Raw genomic sequence first — 26,453 nt, 5'->3', positions numbered from 1 at the left:
ACTTACTGTTCTTCATTTTGTACCTTTTTCATATGATGTGATTTCTTATACGTTTTTTTCTCTGCAAAGCAAGAATTAATGCTTTGGACATGAAACCCCTGTGTGTGCAGAAAAAAAACCCTCAAACCTGGAAGCTGTAGCTTTTCTAATCTAGAGCTTTAAGGTTATGGAAATGCTTTAGATTGAACTGTGCATCAGTGTCCAGCTTTTACATAGCTCTACAGCCCAGTGTCAACGGGAATGTTTTATAAAATCATGCTGTACTACTGTTGGACACAATCCCCTATACCAGTTTGATTTTTTTCTATAATTATTGTCTTCCTTTTCCCTCTAAACAACCTCTGTCCCACCCCCTGTCTCAGGTTCTGGCATCCCAGAGCTGAAGACCATCCTGAGAGGTGTGGTGCTAAAGGAATATCTAACTCTAAAGGCCTTTGTTGCTAAAGTCATTGGTCTGACTGCGGCCCTGGGCAGCGGGATGCCAGTCGGCAAAGAGGTGGGTAATCCATTTTAATATTACACACAAAATGCGCTTTTCAAAATTGAGCTTTAAAAAGTATTACACATTAATATTATTTCCTACTCTCAATCATACATATCAAATATTCATTACTTTTCAGAATTTTTACCCTTTCAATGCCATGTTTATGTCATGATGCCACCATGTTTTTAAGATTAATTAGATTAAACAAAAATATACAATCTTGCCAAAATATATGCGATATGCATGAAAAGCTTATCAAAAAATGAAAAATGAAAAGTGTGTAAAATGCGCCAAGCAGTCTGTAGGGGTTAATTAAGCTTCTCTCTTTCAAACTGCATCTTTGGTGTTCAGTAATATGGTTTTTGGACTGTATGTACTGCTATATGAGATAATTTGATTTAATTTTCATGTTGTTCTTGACTCCTCCACTCAGGGCCCTTTTGTTCACATCGCCAGCATCTGCGCTGCCGTTCTCAGCAGGTTCATGTCCTTCTTTTCAGGAGCTTATCAGGTAAGCTGATGTTAGGAAACATTTCTGTTTACATGAAAGTGTTATAAAAACGTGTACTGTATGAAATATTCCTCATCTATATGTTGTCTTTCTATAGTCTCAATCCTTAATCCTCTTCCTCCTCTCTGGATCAGTAGAATCCATACTGTTACACAGACATCCTGACAGTGGGCTGTGCTGTTGGGGTGGGCTGCTGCTTCGGTACTCCGCTTGGAGGTACACAGTCTTTTCTCTTTCCTGTTCTGTGTCCCTCTAAGATATAGGACATTCACATTTATTTCACATCTATGCACACAGGAAACTGAAATTTAGGATTTGTTTAAGAGTATTGATGAAAAAAAGAAGCTTCTAGTTTGATATAGCAACAATTTTGCCATTTTACATGAAATATGAGATTGTTTGCGTGCACATTTCGTCAGTTGTAGATCAGTGCGTTTTCAGTTACTGTCTGTTTGATTACTGTTTCTTTAACTTCTTTTTTTCTTACCAGGTGTGCTCTTCAGTATCGAGGTAACGTCCACATACTTTGCCGTGAGAAACTACTGGAGAGGATACTTTGCTGCTACATTTAGTGCCTTCATATTCAGAGTGTTATCTGTGTTCAACAAAGATGCAGGTACAGATGAAAAATAATTTATAATACATCTTTTGACATGTATTCACGTGCTTTGGTGCTTAAGATACTGGGCATTAGGTTCCCTCTCTCTACTTATCAAACATGCACTAGAGGGTGCCCTAACTTCAGTAATCAACAGCAAGCAAGCTCACACGTTTTAGTTTCACTGACTCAGTGTGTGTACTTCAGACTAGATGGTGTACTCCTCCTCTGATCTATCAAAGTATCCTGTAAGAATACTGAAGTTAGCGCCAGACAAATCGAGAAATATCTTTGCTCATTTCACTGTGCAAACACATTACATTGACCTTTCAAAAGCCTTTGAATCTGTACTGCAAAATACAGAAATAATGTACAACCTTTTTTTATTGAGTACTATAAAATAAGTCAGCAACAGCTGCTGCTTTAAACTTAAAAGGAACTGTTATGCTTTTCCTTATATTCTGACATATATATAATGTCATTATGTAGGATGTTCATATTAAACATGGCCAAATAATAATGAAAACACTTGTAAAAGTAATCACTGTTAGCTGACACTGCAACATGAAGCCCAATGCTAACATTAAGGAAATATGTAATCTTGGTTCCAGATGTTGTTAATTTCTTTCTGATTTTGGATCTTGTGCCTGATGCTCATGTCTGGTTATGAAGATTGTAGTTTAGAAGAAACCAAATTGGTGAGTTTTAATGGTATAAAGTGCTGCTATACTACCTTGTAGTCATACACTGTCTGCAGCGATAGTGCAGAGACACCTAGGGTGCAGATACAAAAGACCTGGAAACTCTGACCAATCAGAGCAGAAGGTGGCTTAAAAAGAGGTGGAAAATGCAGTGTTTCAGACGGAAGCTATATACAGGTGTTCCAGGACAAACAGTATGAGGGTTAAATTTCACATCTTTTGCCTTTTTTTCATCTTCCAGTAACCATCACTGCTCTGTTCAGGACAAACTTTCGCATGGATTTCCCTTTTGACCTGCAGGAGCTGCCAGCATTCGCCATTATTGGGTGGGTGATACAGCGACATAAATGGCAGCATTTACGTATGTGTACATGTGTGTGCTCGCGGTATGTGTGTGCATGTGCATTATGTGTTTCCAAACTTCCTAATGGACATGATGGAAAATGTTAATCAGCCAAACTTTATGCAAATGTAGCATTTAAAACACAGAGAATCCAATTATCAGTTCACCGTTTACCTCAGGGGAGGAAAGAGAGAGACGCAGAACACACAGGTGTTACACATGAACAGGTGACCGGGCTGATGTGCGGTTTATTCGTTTGTGCAGGATCTCCTGTGGGTTCTTGGGGGCGTTCTTCGTCTATCTCAACAGACAGGTGGTGCTGTTCATGAGACGACACAACGCCATGACCCGCTTCCTGACCAAACAGTGAGTCTCTGTGCGTCAGTAGGGTTGGTGTTTTTAATATTTGCTGTAATTTCAAAGCCTTAAGGATACTCATACTTGAGCATTTATATTGAACCTGTATCTTTTACTGCAAATACAAAGAGTATAATTTATATACCCATACAAAATGATGCTAAATCAAAATTTAAAATGCTTCAATTTAAAAGTGTAGCCCTGCTAATATTAATGTATAGGCATTTATATTGTATTTATAGTACAAAATGTGCAGCAATGTGCATCTTTTCATTACTTTTGTCCTTCTTTTTGTGCTTTAGTTGTTTTGTTTAGTATTTTGATTGTTAGGAATAATTTCAAATGTATTTTTTATTCCTTCCTTTTCTGATACATGCCTTTTTTCTGTTTTGCCTCCCAGCCGGCTCATCTTTCCTGCTGTGGTAACTCTGGTCATCGCCACCTTGACCTTCCCACCTGGGTTTGGGCAGTTTATGGCAGGAGAGGTCAGAGTTCATATCTTTTTATTGTTTCTTTCATTCATGTAACTAAGGAGAATACAGGTCTTGTGAATCTGTGCCTGCATGCTATACTTACAGCTACAGAGAGGTTGATGAAAAAAAATCAGCAGTCATGGTAGCCTTGCATTTGTCTCATTCCTGTGGAAGTGATATCTCAAAAACACATTTAGGGAATATCTTCAAATTTGATTTTAGCATTCACTTGGACTCAATGATGAGCTGTTTAGAACTTGTTGTTTAGAGGTCAAGGTCACTGTGACCTTGCAGTCGTCTCATTTTCATGAATGCAATATCTAAAGATGGCCTGGAGGGGGTTTCTTTAAATTTGGCACCAAAGTCCACTTCGACTCAAGAATGAAGTGATTAGAATCTGGTGGTCAAAAGTCAAGGCCACTTCTGACCTCATAAAACATATTTTTGGCCATGTTTTGGAGAATTCACATGCTCCAATTTCACACAAATGTCTAACCGGATATAATGATGAAGTTCTGATTATAAAGATCAACTCTGACAACATAATGTCCTGCAAAATAACTTTTCTGGCCATTATTCAGTAACATAACTCAGGAGAAGAAGGGGAGATATTTGGTCACATACTGAACTGGTGACATTAATCTTGAAACTGTGCTGATCGTATGGATCTGTGCTGTCGGAGGAAGATGTGTGTGAAGCATCCATGTTTTCACAGACATGGATGACAAACTGTAACAGGAACTTGACTGGTGCACTGAGGCATATAATGAAGTGGCAATATTTCTATTCTTTTCCTAAATTTTGGTTATTGTAAAATTGTTGTTACATTTAACTCCGAGTTGCATTATAAAAGTCTTAAAAAGTCTAACTTGCCATAAGCTTTAGGAACCTTAAATTATGGTGCCAGGATGGATTCACGTAAATGTGTAAGAAGCTGAAAATGATTTAATGTTGTTCATACTTTTAGATCCATTTCTTCACAGTTTGCCTGAAGCAACGTTATTTTCAGTGTTTGGCAAAGTGTGACGACAGGTTAGATTAAGCGTGACACCCTAATGTTTTAATCATCGGGATTTACATTTAAAATGTGAGCTTTAGGATCTTTTGCTTAAGTGTGAAAAAACTAAAATCTATTCTTGGATATTTGGAACACCATGAGCTTATTGATGTGCACGTGGATACTGTGATGATGTAAAATGATGCTACATGCCTTGTAGACTTCTATGCTTCGTGTGCAAAAGGAGCTCAGGCAGCCATTTACAGTATGAACAGCTCAACCGCTCAGAGCTAAGAGACAATCATGTGTTTCACACACACTCAGAATAGACCACTTAGTGTGAACCAGGTGTGTGTGTTGTATGCTGTGCGTATCCATCTGTGTGCATATGTCAGTCAGCAACACCTTAACGTATTTTTTTTTTTTTTTTTTTTACGTGCCCTCACTGCATGTTTTTAACACCCTCATTGTAGCAATGTCTCACACCTTTACAGCAAACTCGCATCATCGTTTTAACACAGGAGGGAAGTGAAGTGATATCTAAATTTAAAAAATTTCACTTTAGAAAATGAATCAGTGTTTGACAGATGCTTTTCCCCCCTTAGAAAGTGTATATATAGCTTTTGGGGAATGAAATCCTTCCAATCCAACTTGATAGCGCAGTGCAGAGTGACAGAAGCAGCAGCGCAGTGAGAGGAGATTAAAAGCTACACGGGTTGTGAACCAGACATGAACCCACAACTTCAAAAAGGCACAGGAAAGCCTATTATTACATCCTGCTCCATCGAGGCCAGCAGCAGCCTTTCATACATCCTCAGCATTTCCACTCGCACACCCCACGATGAATTTCAGGGCCTCGATTGAACCCTAGCTCCAGCAGGAAGCACAAAAGTAGTAAAAATTGAAATGACGTTGGTGTTGTTTTTCCCCCGCAGCAGCGTTATGCAGATGCAGAATGCGCTGCAATTTGTGCCTGTGAGCAAATTCAGAGGCATCTATGCAAATGTGGTGCAAATGGTTGAAGTGAATTAGTCATTCATGAGTCATCTAAAGAGAATGAGTCATTGGACACGGCCACCCGTACCCGTCTGCTTACAGCTTTCTGGATGACTTCCTGCCTGTTTGTCCCACTTGACTTTCTTACTCCCTCACTCTTTTCTGTCTTTACTCTTTCCTTTTCCCTTTCTTCCTCCATTTTCATCCTCCATGTCTCATATCCTTCCTTTTGTTAAACTTTACCCCCCCATCCATTATTTCCTCTTTTCTCTTGCTCTCCTTCCTTCCCTTTCTACCTTTCTCTCCACTACACATCCTCTCACATCCATCGCTTTTCTCCCTTCCCCTCTTCCATCTGCTCAGTTTGTCTTTCCCTCTCTCCTCTTTCTCTTTTACCATCATTCACCCTTTTACCTCTCCATTCATCCCTTTCTCTCCTCATCTGTCTCTCTCTTTACATTTGCTTCCTTTTTATTTTTCCAGTTTGCTTTAAATGTCCCCACCTTTCCCTTTATCTAATCTAATCCCCTCTGTACCTCACCCTTTCTCCCACTTTATCTCCCCTTTTTCTTTTATGCCCTCACGCCAGCGATAGCTGTAGACGGAGGCATTATGTCCGTCCATCTGTCTGTATGTCCATCCGTCCATCCCTTCATCTTATTCTTCTTAATGCAAACTTTCAGAACGCGTTAAGGGAATTTCTTCAAATTTGGTACAAACATCCTTTGAACTAACAAATGAACGGATGACATGTAAGTGGTCAAAAGTGAAGGTCACTGTGACCTTGCATTAGTGTCATTTTTCTGAAAACAATGTCAAACGAGCACCTTGAGGGAATTTCTTCAAATTTAGCACAAATGTTCACTTTGACTCAAGGATGAACTCATTCCAATTTGGTGGTCAAAGGTCAATAACCATAACTAAAGAATTCCTATGCAAATATGACAAAACCTCACACATATATGCGCAATAGGATATAATAATGGACTGATGGCATTTAGAATTCAAAAGGTCAAAGGTCAACTTCACTGGATCAATATGTTTTTAAAATGCTTTTTTCAGCCGTTACTCAGTGTCATATCTCAGGAACAGAAGAGGAGACATTTGGTCAGATATTGAATTGGTGACACTAATCTTGGGTGTCCACATTGAAACTGCCGGTTGTATAGATTTTCTGTGCTGCAGGGGAAAATGTGTGTGAAGCACTGAAGTTTGACAGACATGGATATAAAGTGTAAGAGAAACCTGACTGGTGCGCCAAGCCAACCGCAGGGCGATAATTGTAGTTTTCCCTTCTCTTCCTTTTTTGCTGCTCCTCATACCCTTCTTTTTTCTCCTCCTCGTCCCTTCTGCCCTCCCTGTCCCCCTTTCTTCGATTGCTTCCACTCTCTCTGCCACCTCCTTCTCACTCCACTCACACCCTAACCTTCCTTGCCCTCATCTCTTCTTCCCTTTGTTTGTCCGTCTTTACCGCTCCTCTCCTCGCTCTCTCCAGCTGATGCCGAGGGAGTGTATCAACTCCCTGTTTGACAACTTTACGTGGACAAAGATTTCGGGATCTCCTCCTCCAGCAGGTTTGGGCCGCTCTGCTGCCTGGATACACCCTGATGTCAGCGTCTTCCTCATCCTGCTGCTCTTCTTATTCATGAAGGTCTGTGGCTACCGGGGAATATGTGTGTGTGTTGAATTGGATAGGTGTTTGTGTGCAGGTCAAATTTGTGTCGTTGTTTTTGTGTGTTTATGGTGATGGTGTTTGGGTTATGCATGAGTGTGTGTAACTGTGTGTATTTGTGTGAGTGTGTGGCTGGCTCCATCTGACGTCAGCATTTTCGTCATCCTCCTCCTCTTCATTAGGGACATTTGTTGCAGGTCACTCATGTTGTGTGTTGGTGACGGGGACATCTGTGTGTGTGGGTGTGTGTCTCTTTATCTTCCTCCTTTTCTTCCTGTCCAAGGTCAACAGTGCTGGCAAGCTGCCAGCACTTCTAGCATTCTTATGTTTTCCTGAAAGCAGCTGCTCTCTCTCACACACACACACACACACACACGCACACGCACACACACACACACACACACACCCTGGGGAGTTTCAGTTTTTGCTATCACAGATGTTAAAAGCATCGACATGTACATAAAACTGGCGTAGGTGCTGGGCTGACTGTGAATCAGCACAGAGTTGATGAAACTGTCTGTAAAAAATTCCCTGGCGTGCACACAGGTAGACAAATGATCACTGAACAACACAAATAAACTTTGATCACTCGATAACAATAACAAGGCAGCTACATAGACCAACATGAAAGCCAGTAAGCAGCATGTATCATCTAAGATTCATATGTGAATCTCCAAAACAGCATCAGGTAAATAAGAAAGATTCAAAGAGAATCAGCAGTGAGATGGTGCTCATAGCATCAGTTACAAAACCTGCCAAGGTGCGGTCTAGGAAACCAGACAAGATGTGAAGATGCATGACCTGACAGCTGTCTGCTGGGTTTGTACACAGACAGCTGTCTGCTTGAAGTAATAAGGTCTTACGCAGGCACTTCATATGGTCAGTGTTAAAAGTCAAGTGTGTATTTTTTAGGTGGATATATCAGCAGAAATAATAATAATAATGATAATAATGATAATAATAACTGTATTTATTTAGCACCTTTAAAACAGAGTTTACAAAGTGCTTGACAAACAAGGCAAAGCAGAAGCAAGATGGGTTTCTTGCAGAGGCAACATAACTATAAGAGCCAAACTATAATGCCGAACTAAGGCCAAACAAAATTTAAGGTGAAATTTAACAAAAGAGAAGCAAAACAATAATAACAATAACAACTCATACCGATGGGAGTAAATAAAGTTAAAAGAAAAAGGTGAGCACACATTGTCAGGTAATAGGCTAGCAACCCGTCTGTGATGAGCCAAACAGCATCGGAGAAACACTGATTTGGATTTTGTGTTTTAATCACCTGTTTCATTTTTTGGAGAGGAAGAGCCCTTTGTGGATAATTTGGCTCCCAGTTAAAACCTCCTGAACAATAAACACTAAATAATTATAACCAGGAGAAGTTTCAACTGGTTGTAATCTGCAGTTCATCGTCAGATGCCATTAAATCCTGTGAATCCCACACGCCGCTGCTTTAAGTACGTTCAGAAGTGCAGTAACTACTCCTGGCCATATAAATGATCGGGTGGTGTCATTAACATTCAGACAGAGTAGAGGACTTTATCTGAAAGGAACACGTTGACCATTAGACTGCATCAGATTTTCACTTGCAAGAGTTACACTGCATCCAAAATACAAACTGATGAGGGAATAAAATGTGACCACCAAACCAAAGCTTTCAGTTTGACTTGAATTGTAATCAAGACACAATCACATTTCTCCGAAACTCAAAGCTGTTTTGAAGGCAAAGGTTAGCCCTCCTCATGATCAGCTTCCCGATAGTCATTCTGTTTTTGCATAAATGTCAATCTGTCAACCCCCAGTAATGTCCTTCATCAGAGCCCTCTGACTTCAAGTGTTTGAAAACCACAGACAGACAAGTCTGGAGTCTAAATACTTTGAGTCCTGACCCGCCTACAGTCTGGTGGCTGCTGCAGAAAACAGCACCAAGCTGTTGCTGCCGCCTGTTTGATAAAAACCTGCCACTTCTCAAGAGCTCAAGCAGAGAACAGTGATGAAGTGGGAGATCAAAATTTACTTTCTCAGTAAATACAAAGCCAAACTTTTCAGTCTACATGGAAACCACATTACACAAAATCCTGTTCACACCAGGATTTGCTTGGCAGTCTTTCTGACCAACACAGTGATGTTGACATGTTTTCAATCTAGTGAGTCCACAGGTGGTCCTCTGAGTGGTTCCCCATTAAATCTGTGTTTTTTTTTTGACAAACGGTGATGTTGATGTGTATAGGATATTATTATATTTATGTATGTTTAAACATACCAACAACATGCCAACAAAATCCCAAATCTGAAAAATTAATTTACAAAACCATAGACTGCATATGCATCTTTATATCTTTTACTGCGTCCTTTCAGATTTTAATAAACCAGAGACACAGGGCGTGTATCTGACAACATCACTGCAAACACGTTGTTGTTGTTAGAATTTCCATCTTCCCAGCATCAGATACTGCTGTCAGTTAACTCTAATTTTGACCAGAGGGATGGAAACTGAACAGAAAAACACCATTTACCATGGACATACCTAATGTAATTTATAATTTGTCCAAGATCCCCCGCTCTGTTACTAGATTTCCAAAATAACTCCAAATCCATTTGCCTTTTTAGAGTTAACTTCTGTCTGTTTTCCTGCAGTGTCTAAAGTCAAATTATGCAGAAATGCCACATAAATAATCCTATCAACAGGAAATTAAAGCCCGTCACTCAGCGTCATACACTGCATTGGTTTAGTCATGGTGTTTCGCAGTTGAGCACAGCGGCTCCCTGTAGTGAAAACTTAATTCAACCAAAACTGAGAGCAGCTGGCTGGTAAAACTCCACTCACAACACATGCACACAAATGCACACTGACGTGCGCGCGCACACACACACACACACACACACACACACACACACAGTGTATTTTTCTGTTTTCCTGTCGCCCTCTGCTGCTGTCAGCCTTTCTCTAATACACGCTCAAACACACACTGGATCTTCCTCTCTCTGCCTCTTTTTGTCCAGCGCATGGTTAGACTTTTTCTCTCTTTGTTTGTATTTCTATCAACCTGAAAAACAAAATATAGGAATGTCAAATTAAGTGCTACTAAGGTGCATGGTGGTGAAACTGACATGCTGAATATAAGAGTACTTTTGCATTGGCAGCTCGATTCAAATCTCTACAGAGGTGTGATGCATTCACCTAAAAATGTTAGAACAGTTTTAAAGAAAAATGTAGATTTTCCTAAATTACAGGGTTCCCATGGTCATAATAACTAGAAAAGTCATGGAATTTCACAGTGGCATTTTCCAGGCCTGAAAAAAGTCATACTATTTGTAAAAAAAATAATAATAATAATTGAAAGTTTTGGAAAATTCATGGAATTTTGTTGTTTATAATGAAATTGTTACTTTAAGTAACACATTTTCAGATAATGGCTAATATAAAATGCCTGTTGCCAAAATGCCCTCTGCAAAAATATTGTCATAGCCTACTTGACAATCGAAGTAGTTGCCTAAGATTATTTTGTCAAACAACACAGAGAGACATTTTTGAAACCAATACTCAGAGTATTTTTTAGGGATGCACGATAATTATTGGAACCAATAGTTAACGGCCTGATAATGGGACTTTTGACGTCATACTGGTCATTCCGATAATAAAATTTTTGGCCTTTAAATATAACCGATAGTAATAAGCATATATTGCTTTGATTTCGCTAATTTTGCCCATGGTTTCGCTCCGTCAGTACCACACACACTGCATTATGCTGCATGTCAAACTGCTGCCAGCTAGATCAGTCCAAAACATGTCATCACAGTCAGCAGCAGGGTTTCCCCCATTGTTTTTTTTTCTTTTTTTTAACTCTTTCCCCAACACTGAGATTTTCCGTCAATCTGTCTTTTTACTGTAGTGTAGTGTACTGACACTGTTGCGGATGTTATGCAATAAACAACATTTCCACGTCCAAAAACAAACGAACAGAAGAACTAAGGTCCCAGAGTGACGGGAGGAGAGGACTACTAACTTGCTGACTTCATCGCTATTTAGTGGCTTTTTGGACCCTCTCAGCGCCGTTGTTTATTCACTTGTTATGGAGTTCATGTCCATTTTTTCTTGCATCTCTGACTCTGTTTATCACACATAAACAGACACCCATATTTCCTCTCTTTGTTTTCACTCCATCTCCACATTGTTCTCTATCAAACAGTGAAGCAAACTGTGTCTCAGTGTTGTTGTTCCCATCTATCTCAGGATCTGTGACACTGGTGAAAGTGTGTGCTGAAAGCCTGCCTGCGTGTGTGTGTGCGTGTGTGTGTGTGTGTGTGTGTGTGTGTGTGTGTGTGTTTGTGTGTGTGCGCGTGTGTGCATGTGTGCCTGTGCCACACGCCAGTTTTTTAAGCACTGTGTGTTTCTGCATGATTGTGTTTGACTGTCGGGATTAAAAGAGAGAAGACTGTGAGCGCAGTCCTCTCTGCCATCGGGATAGCAGCCACCCTGTGAGAGACGTGCTAATGAGTTTTTATCTTGTACCACAGTAATTAAATTCTCAAACGATGATGACAAACGACGTGTAGAATAGTAATCTGGACTGCTAAAATGGTGATGCAGTGTTACTCGCCAATCCCTTCAAATCAAAATGAGAAAGCCCAGTGTGTGGTGGCAGGGAAGGGATGCTGATGACACACACACACACACACACACACACACACACACACACACACACACACACACACACACACACACACACACACCAGAAATCCAGAGCTTTAGTAAAATAATCATTATTGCTGATGAGATCTCTGCAGCCAAGAACAGAGCGTATCATTAGGTGAGCTATTTTGAAGTTACATTCTGATGAATACAGAAATTGTTCAGAGACAAACAGCGCAAGTGACATTTGAAGGGTCAGTTTAGCTTTGATTTAACCTGCAGAGGAGTTTGCATGTTTGATTTTTTTTTGTTTTGCACCCACTCATTCCTCAGTCATACAGTCATCCCACCATCCTCTGCAGTGTCACTGGAGCAGCTGTTGATTAAGTGCCTTGCTCAAGAACACCCAAGAGTGATTGTGTCCCTTCCCCCACCACGCAGTTTTCGGATTCTCCACTTTTGCAACTCGTCAAGCCATGACCAAATAAGAGGATTTTTACATCCCTCACAGAGACTATAGTTCTTTGGCACGAGGAATTTACGTCACTCCTTTTTCAACACAAGCAATCTAATCAGTATTAGGTGGCTAAGCTGCAGCAACAAAGGAGATATTATTGAAAATGAAAACAGAGATATAGCTGCTGAACTGTTAACTCTTGAAAGAGACGATGGGACTGAGACTTTATCTGGAGCAGTTTGACAGCTCGTCAAACTGAGATTGGTAGCACTGATAAACTGTTAAGTTCAGACATAAACGCCAGCCACATAAATGTCTATACCCATATCCAGAATGCATTGTTTGGTAACACTTTTGATCAGAGTAGTTGTATGTGAATCAGACACAGACTTGACTTAAATCCGTCCGACTTAAATGCTGTCTTGTATGTTGATGCTGTCAGCTGATGGTTTCTAACATTAGTTTGTGGCTGCAGTGCTGCCAAGCTAAAGGACACTTAGACACAGATGTAACTGTGGGGATCATGTGTTTTGTCATGAATGTGAGTGTTTCTGCAGCCAATTATGCAAACTATTGGGCCAATCAGCCTATTTTTTTGTGCAGATATACAAATATAACTGCATGCTCAATGACCTCTCATAATTGCTGTGATTCACAATTCATGAAAAGCCTGTTTTCTTGACAGTTTTATACCCTCATTGACTGCTGACACGTCACTCCACTTCAACTGCAAGTTTTTTGGAAATCAGCTTAGCTAAATACAACAAGTTTTACCGTCTGTTGTGGGCCACATTTTTGTCTCAGATGTGTCACAAAAACTGCCTTCCAAAAAAAAGTTTAATCTAATTTTGAACCAGAGCATTTGAAGATTAATTCCACACCCGATATGTTATTATTCACTAAAGCTAGGCACAATGAGATATGAATAAGTCATCTGTTTTTGTTATCTGTGCTGCAGTCTTGAGTGTGAGGGAGCCGGGAGGGACGATTCTGCCGTCATCCGCTGCACAGCTTTATACCGCACCTGGAGCATTTCAGAAGTGGAGCATTTTGCCTGACCAGTTTTGTAGACTTGCAGATTTGAATATTTGGTCATTTTTCATTAATGTTTCAGCTTTTACCATTAGTGAGAAGGCTTAGTGATTCTGATGTTTTGTTGTTGTCTGTTTTAGTTGTGTTTATTGTTGTTTTTTCTTTCTTTCTTGGACTGTAGCTCACAAACAAAGTTAATATGCAGCCTGTTAGCTGCTCTGTGCAATATTTTTCAGCTCCATCAATAGACAGTGCCCATGTTTGTCTTATCTTTTGGGACGCTTCTCAAATGTACTTTTGCCACATCTGCTAGAATTAAAAGGATTGTCTAAGGTGGCTGCAGTCAGCTCTGCATTCTACTTAGTGCTTTCTTCTAGTTTTTATTGGTGTCCATAAACAGTTCAGTCATCTAAATAATGTTGCATGCGTCTTGCCTTGCAGTTCTGGATGTCTGCGGTGGCCACCACCATGCCCATTCCATCTGGGGCCTTCATGCCTGTCTTCATACTGGGTGAGCAAAAACACCTGTTGCCTTTAAATACTGCAGCTGAGTTAGATTGAGAATGAATGAAATGGAAAAAAAATAACTTGTATTTTCCAGTTATTCACTTATCAGTAGTCAATTGACTATTTTCAATCATTGTAGCAATACTGAAGTTCTATGATCAGCAACTGAAACGATGAATATGATCAATATGCTGTAGAGTTGTGCAATTAATTCTGCTGTTACATCTGAACAAACTGATTTTATGTTCCCATGGTTTCTCTTTCATTAACTTTCATTTTTGAACATCAGTTTCTTATTATTCAGATCAACATTTTAGGAATCTGTGTTTATTTGCAGTAGTTTGCAGTTCATCTGTTGTTTTTGTAGCGTGAAAAGCTTTGGAGCGTGACCTTTACCAGTGCTTCACTTTAAAATATTCATCATTACCAGCTGCAAACAACTTCAAATGAATAAACTCAGCTCTGGATATGGAGGGTCATGTTGTGTGTGTGTGAGTGTGTGTTTGTCTTTGGTTTAAAAATGTGGCCTTTTGCACTGTCACGCAGCACAAAACATCAACATTTTCCAAACATTTAAATGAGACCATTACAGTGGCTTCATGAAAAATGAAAAGCACCACAGTTGCTGTTACGGGCTCTGACTGTAGTGATGTTTTGGACATAATCATGTTGGAAGTGATTTCTTTCATCAGCCTCTCCACCATCTGCGGGCACTAGAAACACTGATGACCTGAGTTCTGTTTGCTCTGATGATACACATCAGAAGAATCTGTTTAGAGACCAACAAAGACTGACAGTCTCATTGGTGACAATTTTGTTTGTCGACATGATTCATACAGATGTCTCAAAATTAGTTTATTAATGGTAGAGTTTATTTCTTGGTAAAATGCCACTTAAAGTTTTTTTATGTTAAAAATATACTTGCTTTTATAGGTAACTGTTGTACTTCTCTTTCCTCTTGTAGGAGCTGCGTTCGGCAGGCTGGTTGGGGAGATCATGGCCACCCTGTTTCCTCATGGGATCGTGTTTGATGGCATCCTTTACCGCATCATCCCTGGAGGGTACGCAGTCATTGGTTAGTCTCCCTTTCCACCTCTTACCAATCTCCTTAGTTTTACTACATTTTGTCAGCATACTGACAGCTGCCACTTTTGCTCTCCTTCCTCCAATTAGGATTAGTCATTGGCAGGGAAAACATGCAAGGGTCAAAGTTTGAGACTTTGAGACAGGCAGTTACCAGAGACCTTACAGGGCTCGACAGTAAGAATATTTCACTCATATGTGCCCCTAAAAATAGATATGTGTGAACTCAAAAAGTTATTTATGAGCACAGTGTGCAAGTAAATGATTAAAACCTACTGCAGTCATTTTTTCCCCTGCTAATCATTCAAAAACTACAAGTTCACAAGCAGCAATGTGCCAATTATAGTAGTTTTCTGTAATGACGCAGCAAGAGAAAGGTAAACACAGAAAAAAGCATTGGTATGATAGGCTGTTAGTTACATGTGCAAATATTGCATAAAATGAAGCCCATTAATTTTGACTGAGAGTGGAAAGGAGACATAGAGAAAGAGGAATCCAGAGAGGAGGATTTCAAGGTTTGACTCACTAACAATGCGTCCCTCTTCTCGTTACGGAGGCTGTTAAAGTTAACATCAGTGTGGCTGCTTGTAATGACAGTACAGCTGAGAACAACATTAGCGAAGACACTGTGACCCTCGCTGTCACTTTTGTGTCCATTGGAACCAGCAGAGGGAGAACATATAGATGAAATGTTTCAGTGTCTCAAAGGAACAACAGCGTGAGAGGGGAGGAACTGACCCGCTGCTTTCTGGCTACACACAGCGTTCGACTGTTTCCTCTGCTCTAACCAAAGTAGCACTACACACCTTGACCATGTTTGGATCGACTTACAGCCGTGAGTCAGCTTTCTTCGCTGTGAACGTCATTAAAACCAAGCGCTGTTCCAGGCTCACTAATGAGCACATTCACTTGTGCGGCAGAATGACACCAGCTCAGCTCAAGCTGGGATTCAAATTACAGGCTGGACAGTCTCAGGCCCACTTCTCTGTCTAGAAAAGAAAGTAGAAAAAATGGGGGAAAAATCAAAAATAAATAAATAGAAAAGGGGCTGCTTAAAGCTTTGGACATTTTAAAAAAATCAACATATATTATGTATTGCGATTTAGCCTTGTTGTGGAAATTCTCTGTTGCTGGTGAAGAATGAAATGGAGACTTCTGCCGGCCGACAAGGTTTTTATTTTCTTTCCACAGAAAAGGTCAATCAACACACGGGTGGTCAGGATGAAGAAAGACCGCGAGCCTAGAAAGATCTAAACATTTATTCTTGAGGAACACCCCCTAAGGTGTGTTTTTCTGCTGCAGGGACTGGCATCGACCCCTTAGGGTGTGTTTCCTGCAGGTTTGTGTATTCAGGTGGGGGGTTAAGAGGTCTAGACATCTTTATTTAAAACACAAAAGGATCTGGTATCTTGATGAAAATGCAGGAGGTGGGGCATCTTAAGCAGTTGAAAACAAAGAAATTGAAATTACAATCACCTCCTTAAAATATTACAATATCATTTTAAAGGCATATCGCCCCTCAGGAGCCAAAGCCTTACTGTCTAGCTGCCCACCTTCCCTCTGCCTCCTCCCTCTGCTTCTCCTCCTCCTTAACTGTCAGCCTCAGCTCGTCAGCCGTGGTCAAGATGTCCTCTTCTTCCTCTCCTGTCACTTCTCTCATCTTCTTTCTCCTCCAGCTTCTCCTCCTCCTCTCCCGTCAACCTCCCCGGCCACCCTAGTTGTCACTGGTTGTCAAGTCGTCCTCTCCACCTAATCTTCCTCATATCCCTCCCCTTCTTCGTCTTCCTCTTCCTCCTTTCCATCAGAGCATGTGGCCACCTTGCTCTGACAGTTAAATGTCACTGTGGGTTCCCTCTGCTGTCCTCACCTCAGCCAGCGACCCAGAAACGTGGCCTTCCTTCAGTCCCCGTCCTGTTGCCCTACAAAGCCCATCCCTCCTCTTTTCTATCCCGATCCCTCCTCATTTCCTCATGTTGCTCCCTCTGCCCTTTGTTTTATCCCCTTTATCCTTCTCTAGGTTATCCATCTCTCTTCAATATTTTTTGACCTTTGTTTGCTTCCTCACATACCTTCTTATTAATCTTTTGCTGCTGTGCCCTTTCATAGCTTTTTTCTTACTCGGCAGTCTTGTTTTCCTCCTTTTTTATGTGATTCCTTCTCTCCAGTTTCTCCATTTCACCTCCCCATTATCCCACAATCTTTTCTTTTCTCCTTTTTTTAAATTCTATCCATCCTTTATTTTCCTTTCTTGCCTAAAAAATCTCTATCCCCTTTTCCTCAACGTCCTATCTCCCTCATATCTTGTTTATTCCCTCTGTCCTGTCTTTCAACTTGTTCAGTCTTCTCGTTTTTTCTTTCGTCTTTCTCTTCATCTGCTCCTTTCTTCTTTAACCCCCATCCTTCCCTCCTGCCCTCACCCCTCCCCTCATCATCCCATCCCATACCTCTGACAGGGGCGGCAGCTTTGACCGGGGCTGTGACTCACACGGTGTCCACGGCGGTTATCTGCTTCGAGCTGACAGGCCAGATCTCCCACATCCTGCCCATGATGGTGGCAGTAATCCTGGCCAACATGGTGGCCCAGGGCCTGCAGCCCTCCCTGTACGACTCCATCATCCAGGTCAAGAAGCTCCCGTACCTGCCCGAGCTCGGCTTCGGACACATAAGGTTCGTGCTGATTTCACGTGGCAGACGACAAATGGTCAACACTGTGTGGATTTTTAAAGAGACGGTTCTTTCTTGGATTGTTTTTACATCGTTATGATCTCAGTCAGCACCAGTGCAAAGCAAAGTGTTTTTAACCCTTTGAAACCTGAGCAAATTGGCTTGTTTTCTTTCAAAAACATAGAAAGAAGTCAATGAGCAACGTTGAGAAATGACCCTACAATTAGCAAGAAATAAGTCAAAAGTTACAAAAAAATCACCTGAAAATAAAAAATAAATAAAAAGAAAAATAAGGAAATTGCCTGAGAAAACAGCCTAAAAGTTAGATTTTTCTTTATAATGTTGATAAATAGAAACAAGTTCTCTTGGCATTTTTCCCTTGTGTTTTTTTTAAAGTAATTATCCGAGTCTCCTAATTTATTGAAATTTTCAGGACATTTGTAGCTCCAGGTCTCAGAGAGTTAACCTAATCAGCCTGAAACAAGTAACAGCAATACAGATTGTGTTTGTAGTTTGGTAGAAAAAATAAAAGTTCTTACATTAAACTACCTTGAGTTACAGGGTCATGATATCTAGAAAGAGAAAATGCTCTTGAGTTTTTCAGAGGAAAGCAAAGTGCCATTCACGCCAAAACAGTCTAGACTGATAAATAGCACTATGGGTAAGAAGAGAGATATTTACTTTTTGATTTGGGGGTGAACTGTCCCTTTAGTTTTAAGTTTATCTGTCCATTGCACAATCATACAAGTACAATGTACAGTGAAAGGCTTTTGTACCTGTTACGGTCAAAACCGAAGAGGATTAACAATAACAATAGTGTTTACAGTTTTTTTTCATCCCACTCCTATATCTGTGTGTCTGTCCTGCAGCCAGTACAACATTTTTGTAGAAGACATCATGGTGAGAAAGGTGAAGTTCATATCGTCTCAGTCGACATATAAAGAAGTCAAACTCCTGCTGGACTCCTCCTCGATCAGTTCAATCCCACTGGTCGACTCAAAAGGTAAAAGAGTTCATTGTGAATTTAATTGCATCAGCTGCCATGAAACAAATTGGAAACAAAATAGTCCAGGTTGCTCACTAACTGTCCTCATCTTCACTCTAATCTATGGATTTACTGTTTTTGAAGAAATTTTTTTTCATAACCCTTCAGTCTGTGTTGAAATCTGTGTGAGTAATCCTTCCTCCTGTTTCCAGACTCTATGATCCTATTGGGCAGCATCGACAGGCTGGAGCTTCTGGCTCTCTGTGATTGGTGGTTATCACCAGAAAGGAGACTTTTGATGCAGGTGAGGACAACAACACAACAAATTACTGACCTCATGCCAACATAGTCTCAAATGTTTTCCTTAAGCTGACATACCTTGCAGACTGGAAACCCTAAAAGTAGGAATGCAAATAAAATGTAATAGACAGAGCTGCTGCTGTCTGGTTTTTAGAGGCTTCCCATGGATCCTTAAACAAATCTTAAAAGGCTTTGAATTCATTCATGTAAAAAAAAAGGTCTTAATTGGTACTTAAATGTCTTTAATCAATCTGTTATATGTCTTAAAAATTCTTAAAATAGGATTTTATTCATTGTTTTTTATTCTGGCGTTGTGCTATAAATCTGGAAATTACTTGTAATAACTAACTTTTAAATCATTTAGGGAATGCCTCTTGTATTACCATCATGCAGATACGGATAGAGGAAGCAGCAGCACATATACCACATCCAAACAAATGACAAATTAAAAGGTTTTATTTTCAAAATAAAACAAAAGGTATACTTTTTAAGATTTTAAGATCATCCAACTTTTTAAATTGACCAGGAAGAATTTCATTTATATAACCATAAATATTTTGACTTTTTTTTTTCTTAAATTGTCATTATTGGTCTTAAATTTAATTTTGAGTGGCATTTTAGAGTTTTAAGAAGTCTTAAATGTAACTTGTGTTAGGCTGCAGGGAGTCTGTTTTTTAGTGTTTACTTCACTCAGGAAAGTCAAACAACCTCATAGTACACCACATTTCAAAAAAGACGCTCAAAAGGATGAACGCCAAAACTCTTAAATGTTTTAATGGCGTTCAAAGTCAGTGGATAGCACAATTTCAAATAAAGTACACGTGTGATAAACACAGTACAATTGCTTGGGATTCATAATAAAATTAATTATCTTACTGTGATGACAGCAGTCTGCACTGATGTGTTTATCTGGATTTGGATTAAGGGTCAGAGTCTGCAGCAGCAGAACCAGTCTCAGAAACACAGCTGGGAGTCCTTCGCCTTTGTAGATGAGGAGGAAGAGGAGGATGGAGAGAAGGTGAGGCTCTGATTTGTTTTCAAGCCATCAGTGTTTTATTTCCTTTGGAGTATCCTGAAAGGTTTTTCTCTGCTGACCACCATCAGTGTTGTTGCTCTGTAGCCATCTGCCTCAGATTTTATGCAACAGTTTACCTTTTACTTGCTGAAAGCACCACAATTAGTTTTAATGTCAGTTTAAGCATGATTTTATTGCTCTATTTTTTCTTTTGTTTTGAATGGTGCTTTATTAAGAAGGTTAACTCTGTAACATGTAGTTGTGTTGTGCAGGGCAGCCCGGTGCAGGAGGAGAGAAACGGGCCCCTGCGTCCTCCAAAGCCTCAAGAGCCTTCCTCAAACCACACTGCTCCTGTTCCTGGTGAGCTGAGAGGATGACATATTCCTGAGTACATTTTTATTTCTTTTCTCCACATCTCAGTGGAGGTGTTACAGTCACACATTATTTTGGCACTAGCTGCTTCTGGGAGAAAGAATAAATGGAATCACTATAGTCTAAATAGGATGTGATAAATGCATGACAACTTCTCTAGGTTAGAGAAGGATAAAGACTTTATACTCAGATAAAGGTTCTGTTTAAGTGCCTCCCCAATGCCCAGATTATATAGAAATAATATAAGACAAATAGAATTACTGATCCCTCTTCTGTAGCTCTGTTACACTTGTGGAGCCGTGAGACATGGACTCGAGGCTGGACAATGAAAGCCTTATGGGGTTTGTCACAGTAATATTGATTCCTTTAGACAAGTTTTGCTCTTAAGGGAGGTGTAATAAGATTTATTCTTTGCTCTGTCTGTCCTACTTCTCCTCAGAAAAATATGGTAACTGATATGACTAAGCATTTAGCTTGTCCAGATGGTCTGTGAAGCTCACCAGGTTCGCATATGTGTTAGCTACATCAGTGCCCAGAGGACACAAACACATCCTGTGTGTGCTTGTAAAGTGCAAAAGGAGAAACCACTGGAAACTAATCTAACCTTAAAGAACAGTGTTACTTTATAAAATGTGTAGACCAACAGCAGGAGCTGCATAATCAGGCATCTACAGGTCAAACACAACAGCATGCTATTGACCGCACATTTTTAGCCAATAATGAACCTTTTTTAAAAAACAAAATTTAAATGTTGCAGGCTAAAGACGAGAAGAAATCCTAAGTCAGCCGTACCCAGCAGCTCCTCATCTGTCCTTCCAAGCATTTAGTTCACTAGATAAAAGGCTAAAATGATCTATTTTTTTAATTGGTCAGCGTTTCACACTGTCTATCAAATCAACTCGAACAAGTTTGTTTGTCTCTGCCCTCAACAGATGTCAAACAATAGTAATTAATAACTTTGCAACCCGAACAGCAACTAGGGAGGGTCTGGCCGCATGTTCACAGCGAGTAACCAGATGGTGTGTGTGTGTGTGTGTGTCTATCGTGGCACAGTAAACTTCTCAGTCGCCGGCCACACACAACAACAGACAGTCTCCAAGTGAAATGGTATCCAGGCAACAACAATAAGGAGCCATGCATGGGTTGTCGCAGTCTCTCGAAACCTCCATTTGCAGTCAGGTTATTTTCTCCAACAGCTTTAAGTCTTTCAAAAAGCTGCGTCTGTGTAATTTACCAGCTACATCTCCCTCTTCACCTTTCTCTCTCTCTCTGTCTCTCTCTGCCAGAAAAAGGTCCATTACAGTCTGTGAGGAAAACACTCAGGAATCTCTTCACCTCTACAAACAGAAAGACAGAGGGACAGTCACAGGTGTGTGTATTTTTGCATAGTCAGTCTGTATTCATTTATGTATCTAGTAATCCAGAGTTAGAGGGTATTTCTAAACCTTATAATGCCATGTTTTTGGGTCTAAGTGACAAATGGAAACTGGAACAGTTTTTGGATTTGGTCCAGTATTGAGCGAGAGCAGCGACCCAGCTGCAATGTAAATACTCAATTTACATCCTCTTAAGCCTCACGGCGTGGGTTTTTATCGCCTCCTGCACCAATCAGTATTGATGGAAACACAACACCTGGGTGAATGCGCTAATTTCAGCTCCTTAACTGACAAGATGCAATGACACGCCCTCACTAATTACCATCATATTAGTAAAAGCTGACAAGAAAAACACTTAACTTAACAAAAAACTAGGAAAATGTCAGTTTAAACTGTATTCCTAAATATTATCATTATATATGTAAAGTCATACACAGGGAAAAAAATGTGTATATATTTTTCAATTTTCAGCACTTTTTTGGCTCTCTTTACTCTTCATTTTTTAACTTCTTAATTTTTTTTTTTTTAATTTTTTGTTTATTTTCAGGATATTTTCTTGTAATCTTTAACATATTTCTTGCTAATTTTTGGGCCATGTCTTGTTTAGTTGCTCATTGCCTTCACTTGTTTCTGCGAGAAATGAAACTAATTTGCTCAGGTTTCGAAGGGTTAATTTTGCTCGCTCACATCTTTTAGTGTTTCCTAATTTCTGTGTTTTTTATGTCTTTGTAAACCTTTGTGCCCTTTTCTCTGTTCAGCCAACTATTCGGAGACGTCTGGAGTGAACTGAAATTTTCCCTTGTGTTGTGAGCCATTGAAATGCAAATAACTCCCCACCATGTTTTTGGCAAAGCCAACCTAGCACCACATCCTCACACTGGCACTGATAGAGATATAAATATTTATCCATTATTTTTGCAGGGAGGATTTTCATTGTGGGGTCTGCTGTCTATTCAGGCAGATACACACTTATCTGATTGACAGACACACATGAATACACGACTGCTCCCTCACCCTCAGACAAACTCCCCGAAGCCGAGCATCTTTCTTTCAACCTTCTCATATGGAAATGGGGGTGCCAGATACTGGAGGTAGAGTCATTATTCGGCTTGGCGGTGAGCCGGGCTCACAGGAAAAGCAATACATGCCGTCTGTTTATACGAGAAAGAGTGAAAACCACATTGGAAATAAGCATATGCTTGTAAGCTTGCAAGATTAGAATTTGATTTCTGTTGTGCCTACCGCTGTGCCGTGTGTATTACCAGTTTGATTCTCTATTGTGTTTTTGGATTCAATCCTGTTCCTGCAATGGGGATTGTTTTTACAGCAGCAGCCACAACCCTGAATATCAAATAGACACACAGTAGGATATTGCCACCAACAATCAAGCCAAACCACAGCTGAATTCTGGCTGGGAATCAGGTGTTTATTTACTTTACAGGCCCCTGATGGCAGGTAACCAGACGCTGACCTTTAGAATATTATCTGGCTGCTGTAATAGCGACAGCATCTTGTTAATTCTTGCATTAGTATAATTGCTGTGACAAACAAAAAGAAAGGTAATGCAGCGGCACAGATTGCAGACAAGCAACTACTGAATTGTACAGGTGAGATAAAAATAACTGAGCTTTTAAAAAATGTCAAACCTTTCATTGATTTCTGTGCATGTTGTTGATCAAAAAAAAAAGGTTAGCTCCCTGCTGCGCTTATACATAGAAACCACACACCTGCTTCACATAATTTTTTTGCTTCAAGGACAGAAAGAGCCAACCTGCATGAACATTGAGTGAATAATGAGGGACGCATCGCTAATTCATTCAGTTTCACAACATAAGTCACAGCAGATGTTGGCCTGAGTTTCACCTACTGCATCCAGTTTACTCACAAAGCTGCTGGATGTGCCGTGGAGGTGATGAACTGAAGAAAACTGGATGAGAGAAACTTCATTACAACAAATGTTACCTAAATTTGTCTGTGAGAGACAGAAATCCAATCCAATATATTTATATGAATTAAATATTGAATTTCTTAAAGGGAAAACAAGGTATTTCTGTAGACAATTTAGAATACATTTTAATCACCAGCTGTATTTGCTTGTAATGATAGATTAATTGATTTCTTTATTTGTGTCATGCACACACATGTGCCCAACCCTATGGCTTTACGAGACATCATTACAATATCGTTGCAGCAATCAATCCAAAATCGCAGATAAAAAATAACATTCTCAGTGGTGCTGTGCAGCTTCACTGGTCTATTTATTCAAATTGATTACGATTATCATGTCAACAATTTGATTCAATACCACGATGCATGGCATCCTCAATTTTCTGCATTAATGCACATGGCTACTTTTTCCATTAATAAGTACATGCAATCAGCTATGTCCGTTCTCCCACAATTCAGGTGTCCCGTGAAAAAGAGTTTCTTAATCTCAATGGGACCAACCTGGTTAAAAAACTGTATCAAGAAATATGAGACAGATTGTGCTTTGAGTTGCTTTCCCTTCGCTCCCCTCATGTAAGATTCAGATGAGACTTTCTCAATGTAGAGCTGACATCCGGCCCGGTTCAGAGGTGCGGATGTGACTCACAAATATGCCTCATCTCTCATCTGTCTCTTTCTTTCTTTGTCTCCAGGAGCCCCGTCCTCCCCCCCTGTCAGACACAATGACACCAGAGGAGGTATGGTAATGATAGTGGAGTTGCATGGTTTTTACACGAGTGTCTGCTTAGCAAACTTGTGGGGTTTTTTTTGTTCCCTTTGTATCATGAGATTGAGATTGAGATTTTTTGCGGGTCCCTGAAGACAAACAGGTGGAACTTTTCATAAGCATTTTTTTCTGCTGCAGCAGTTTGTGGAGTTTGGGCCACGGGCTGAATAATAAATCAGTCGATCCAGTCATAGCTGATCAGATCAAATTTATGGATGAGAGGAGCAGCTGCTGGGAGTGAATGCAAACTTTTTGACACAGTGCAATGAACGATGAGCTTTCATTTTCGCTGTACCTTCTGCTTCAACTGTGCCCAAAGTATGCCGGGGTTTCTGCAAATTCTTAAAAAGTCCTAAAAGGATTTTCATTCATTAGTTTTAAAATAAGGCCTTGATTGGTATATAAAGTGACTAAATAAATTAAAAATTCAGACAAGGGAAGTAGAATTTATTATTTTTTCTGGCGTTGTATTGTAAAATCTCAAAATAATTAATGACATATTTCTGTTGTTGAATTTGATCAATTTCTCTTTTTGAACTGTTCATGGTGGGAAACCAAGCAGTTGAATGTCACATGCAGAGTAAGAAACACAAAATTACCCAGAAATTCCAGATATTTCCCATTGCTGTCTGCAAACCAAATTGATACTTTAATTCTAATATAGTTGACTTCCATGTGTTCCACTCTAAAAGGGTTGTTTTTGTCAACATTTCGTGGTTTATGTTACAATGAACACTTGGGCAAAATAAAATTGTCCTTCAGTTTTGGTAATAAGAGAACTAGTCTTAAACTTAACTCTGAGTAGCATTAAAAAAGTCTTAAGTCTAATTTAGCTGCAGGAACCCTGGTATGCTCTGTGCTACTAGAGAGTGGCACAATTAATACGAGCGGTGAATTCCAATAACGAGCGGTCCAGCTCCAAAAATAGAAAATCATTATGTGGCGCTAGGTGTTGATATCCTGGCAGACCACCACAAATCAATGAATATGTGGGAAACACTGCATTATTATTATTATGAGTTAGTATGGCAAGGACAAACACTCAAATCACGGCTACCTGTGGTCAGAAACACCAATGTAATACACTCAATATTAAAAATGTCTTTTGTCCAAATCGTACCAACTCTGACGCTGCATGTTTTTTGGTCCTCAGTAATCCGCCTTCCAGTGTTGGATTAGAATAGATGAACGTCTCTGGTGATGTACAAAGGACACACATTCACACATACAGACAGAGATCCTTGGTTTATAGATTATGTCATTTTGTCCTTGCCAAGTCTGGCACTGCGGAGTGAAATATAGCGTGATGAACTAAACTAAATTAACTAAAAGAACAGAGTGTTACTTATTATGAAGTCCATGCTGGCAAATCTCAACATTAGCATTCAGATTGGTCACATGTAGGTCACAGGTGTTGGGGATCTGTGTCACATTTGAGGAGATGACTGAGAATTGGGGCACTTTTAAACTGCAGTGTGAACGCAGCCAGAATGTTAAACGAGACATCTTTTTTTTTCCAGTCAAGAGCACCAAAACAATATTGTGCCCTCCAGTCCTGTTCTGTCTGCTGCTCTCCCTTTACTCTGCCTGGCACTTTCCCAAAACGCCTCATAACATCGCCCCGTAAATTCTTCGAGACTGCTGCCCCTGTCACAGCAGGCAGAGGCTCGTAGGTAAAATCCATAGAGAGGCTAAAAGGTGTCAGACATCCTAAATCTCAGAGGGGAGACCGGTGACACGCAAGGACGCAACACAAGGTTTCAAGGTTTTTCACAGCTGCAAAACTCTCCTCAGTGGGAGCAAACCAACCTCTCCCCCCTACACACACTGCTCAAACACACACACACCTTCACATTTACACCCACAAACAGCTTCTGATGGTTTATTTAACTGTTGATATTGTTGCCTTATATATATATATATTTAATCATACGCTTGATGTATATAACCCAACATAAAATCAAATCCTGATGTTCCCCCTGACTGAATTTGTACATTTGAATAGGAAATCCATGGGAGCCTGTTCCACCTCTGTGACCTCGCTTTTTATCTCCTCCTGCAGATCAAAGCGTGGGAAGAGGCAGAGATGGACAAGCCGATGGAAATCGATGAGATACGAATAGACCCGTCGCCTTTCCAGCTGGTCGAGCGAACATCATTGCACAAGGTTGGTGGGGA

The 26,453-nt window shown here is 40.1% G+C and overlaps 1 protein-coding gene across 1 annotated transcript in view; it reads left to right on the top strand.

The window, feature by feature from the left end:
• Positions 1 to 26,453, top strand: part of LOC121957637 (chloride channel protein 1-like) — a 49,014-nt gene that overhangs the window by 11,275 nt on the left and 11,286 nt on the right. Inside the window, exons 5-22 of the mRNA XM_042506335.2 lie at positions 363 to 496; positions 918 to 995; positions 1,133 to 1,211; positions 1,486 to 1,611; positions 2,536 to 2,620; positions 2,902 to 3,003; positions 3,395 to 3,479; positions 6,956 to 7,111; positions 13,702 to 13,771; positions 14,732 to 14,842; positions 17,304 to 17,517; positions 18,384 to 18,517; positions 18,712 to 18,803; positions 19,725 to 19,817; positions 20,087 to 20,174; positions 21,473 to 21,555; positions 24,202 to 24,246; positions 26,338 to 26,442. Coding sequence (XP_042362269.2) covers positions 363 to 496; positions 918 to 995; positions 1,133 to 1,211; positions 1,486 to 1,611; positions 2,536 to 2,620; positions 2,902 to 3,003; positions 3,395 to 3,479; positions 6,956 to 7,111; positions 13,702 to 13,771; positions 14,732 to 14,842; positions 17,304 to 17,517; positions 18,384 to 18,517; positions 18,712 to 18,803; positions 19,725 to 19,817; positions 20,087 to 20,174; positions 21,473 to 21,555; positions 24,202 to 24,246; positions 26,338 to 26,442 — 1,880 coding nt within the window. The remainder of the gene's footprint in view (positions 1 to 362; positions 497 to 917; positions 996 to 1,132; positions 1,212 to 1,485; positions 1,612 to 2,535; positions 2,621 to 2,901; positions 3,004 to 3,394; positions 3,480 to 6,955; positions 7,112 to 13,701; positions 13,772 to 14,731; positions 14,843 to 17,303; positions 17,518 to 18,383; positions 18,518 to 18,711; positions 18,804 to 19,724; positions 19,818 to 20,086; positions 20,175 to 21,472; positions 21,556 to 24,201; positions 24,247 to 26,337; positions 26,443 to 26,453) is intronic.

Source organism: Plectropomus leopardus, chromosome 17, assembly GCF_026936395.1.
Source record: "Plectropomus leopardus strain MGB_pleo_1.0 chromosome 17, ASM2693639v1, whole genome shotgun sequence".
NCBI lineage: Eukaryota > Metazoa > Chordata > Actinopteri > Perciformes > Serranidae > Plectropomus > Plectropomus leopardus.
This window is presented reverse-complemented; position numbering and strand designations above follow the sequence as displayed.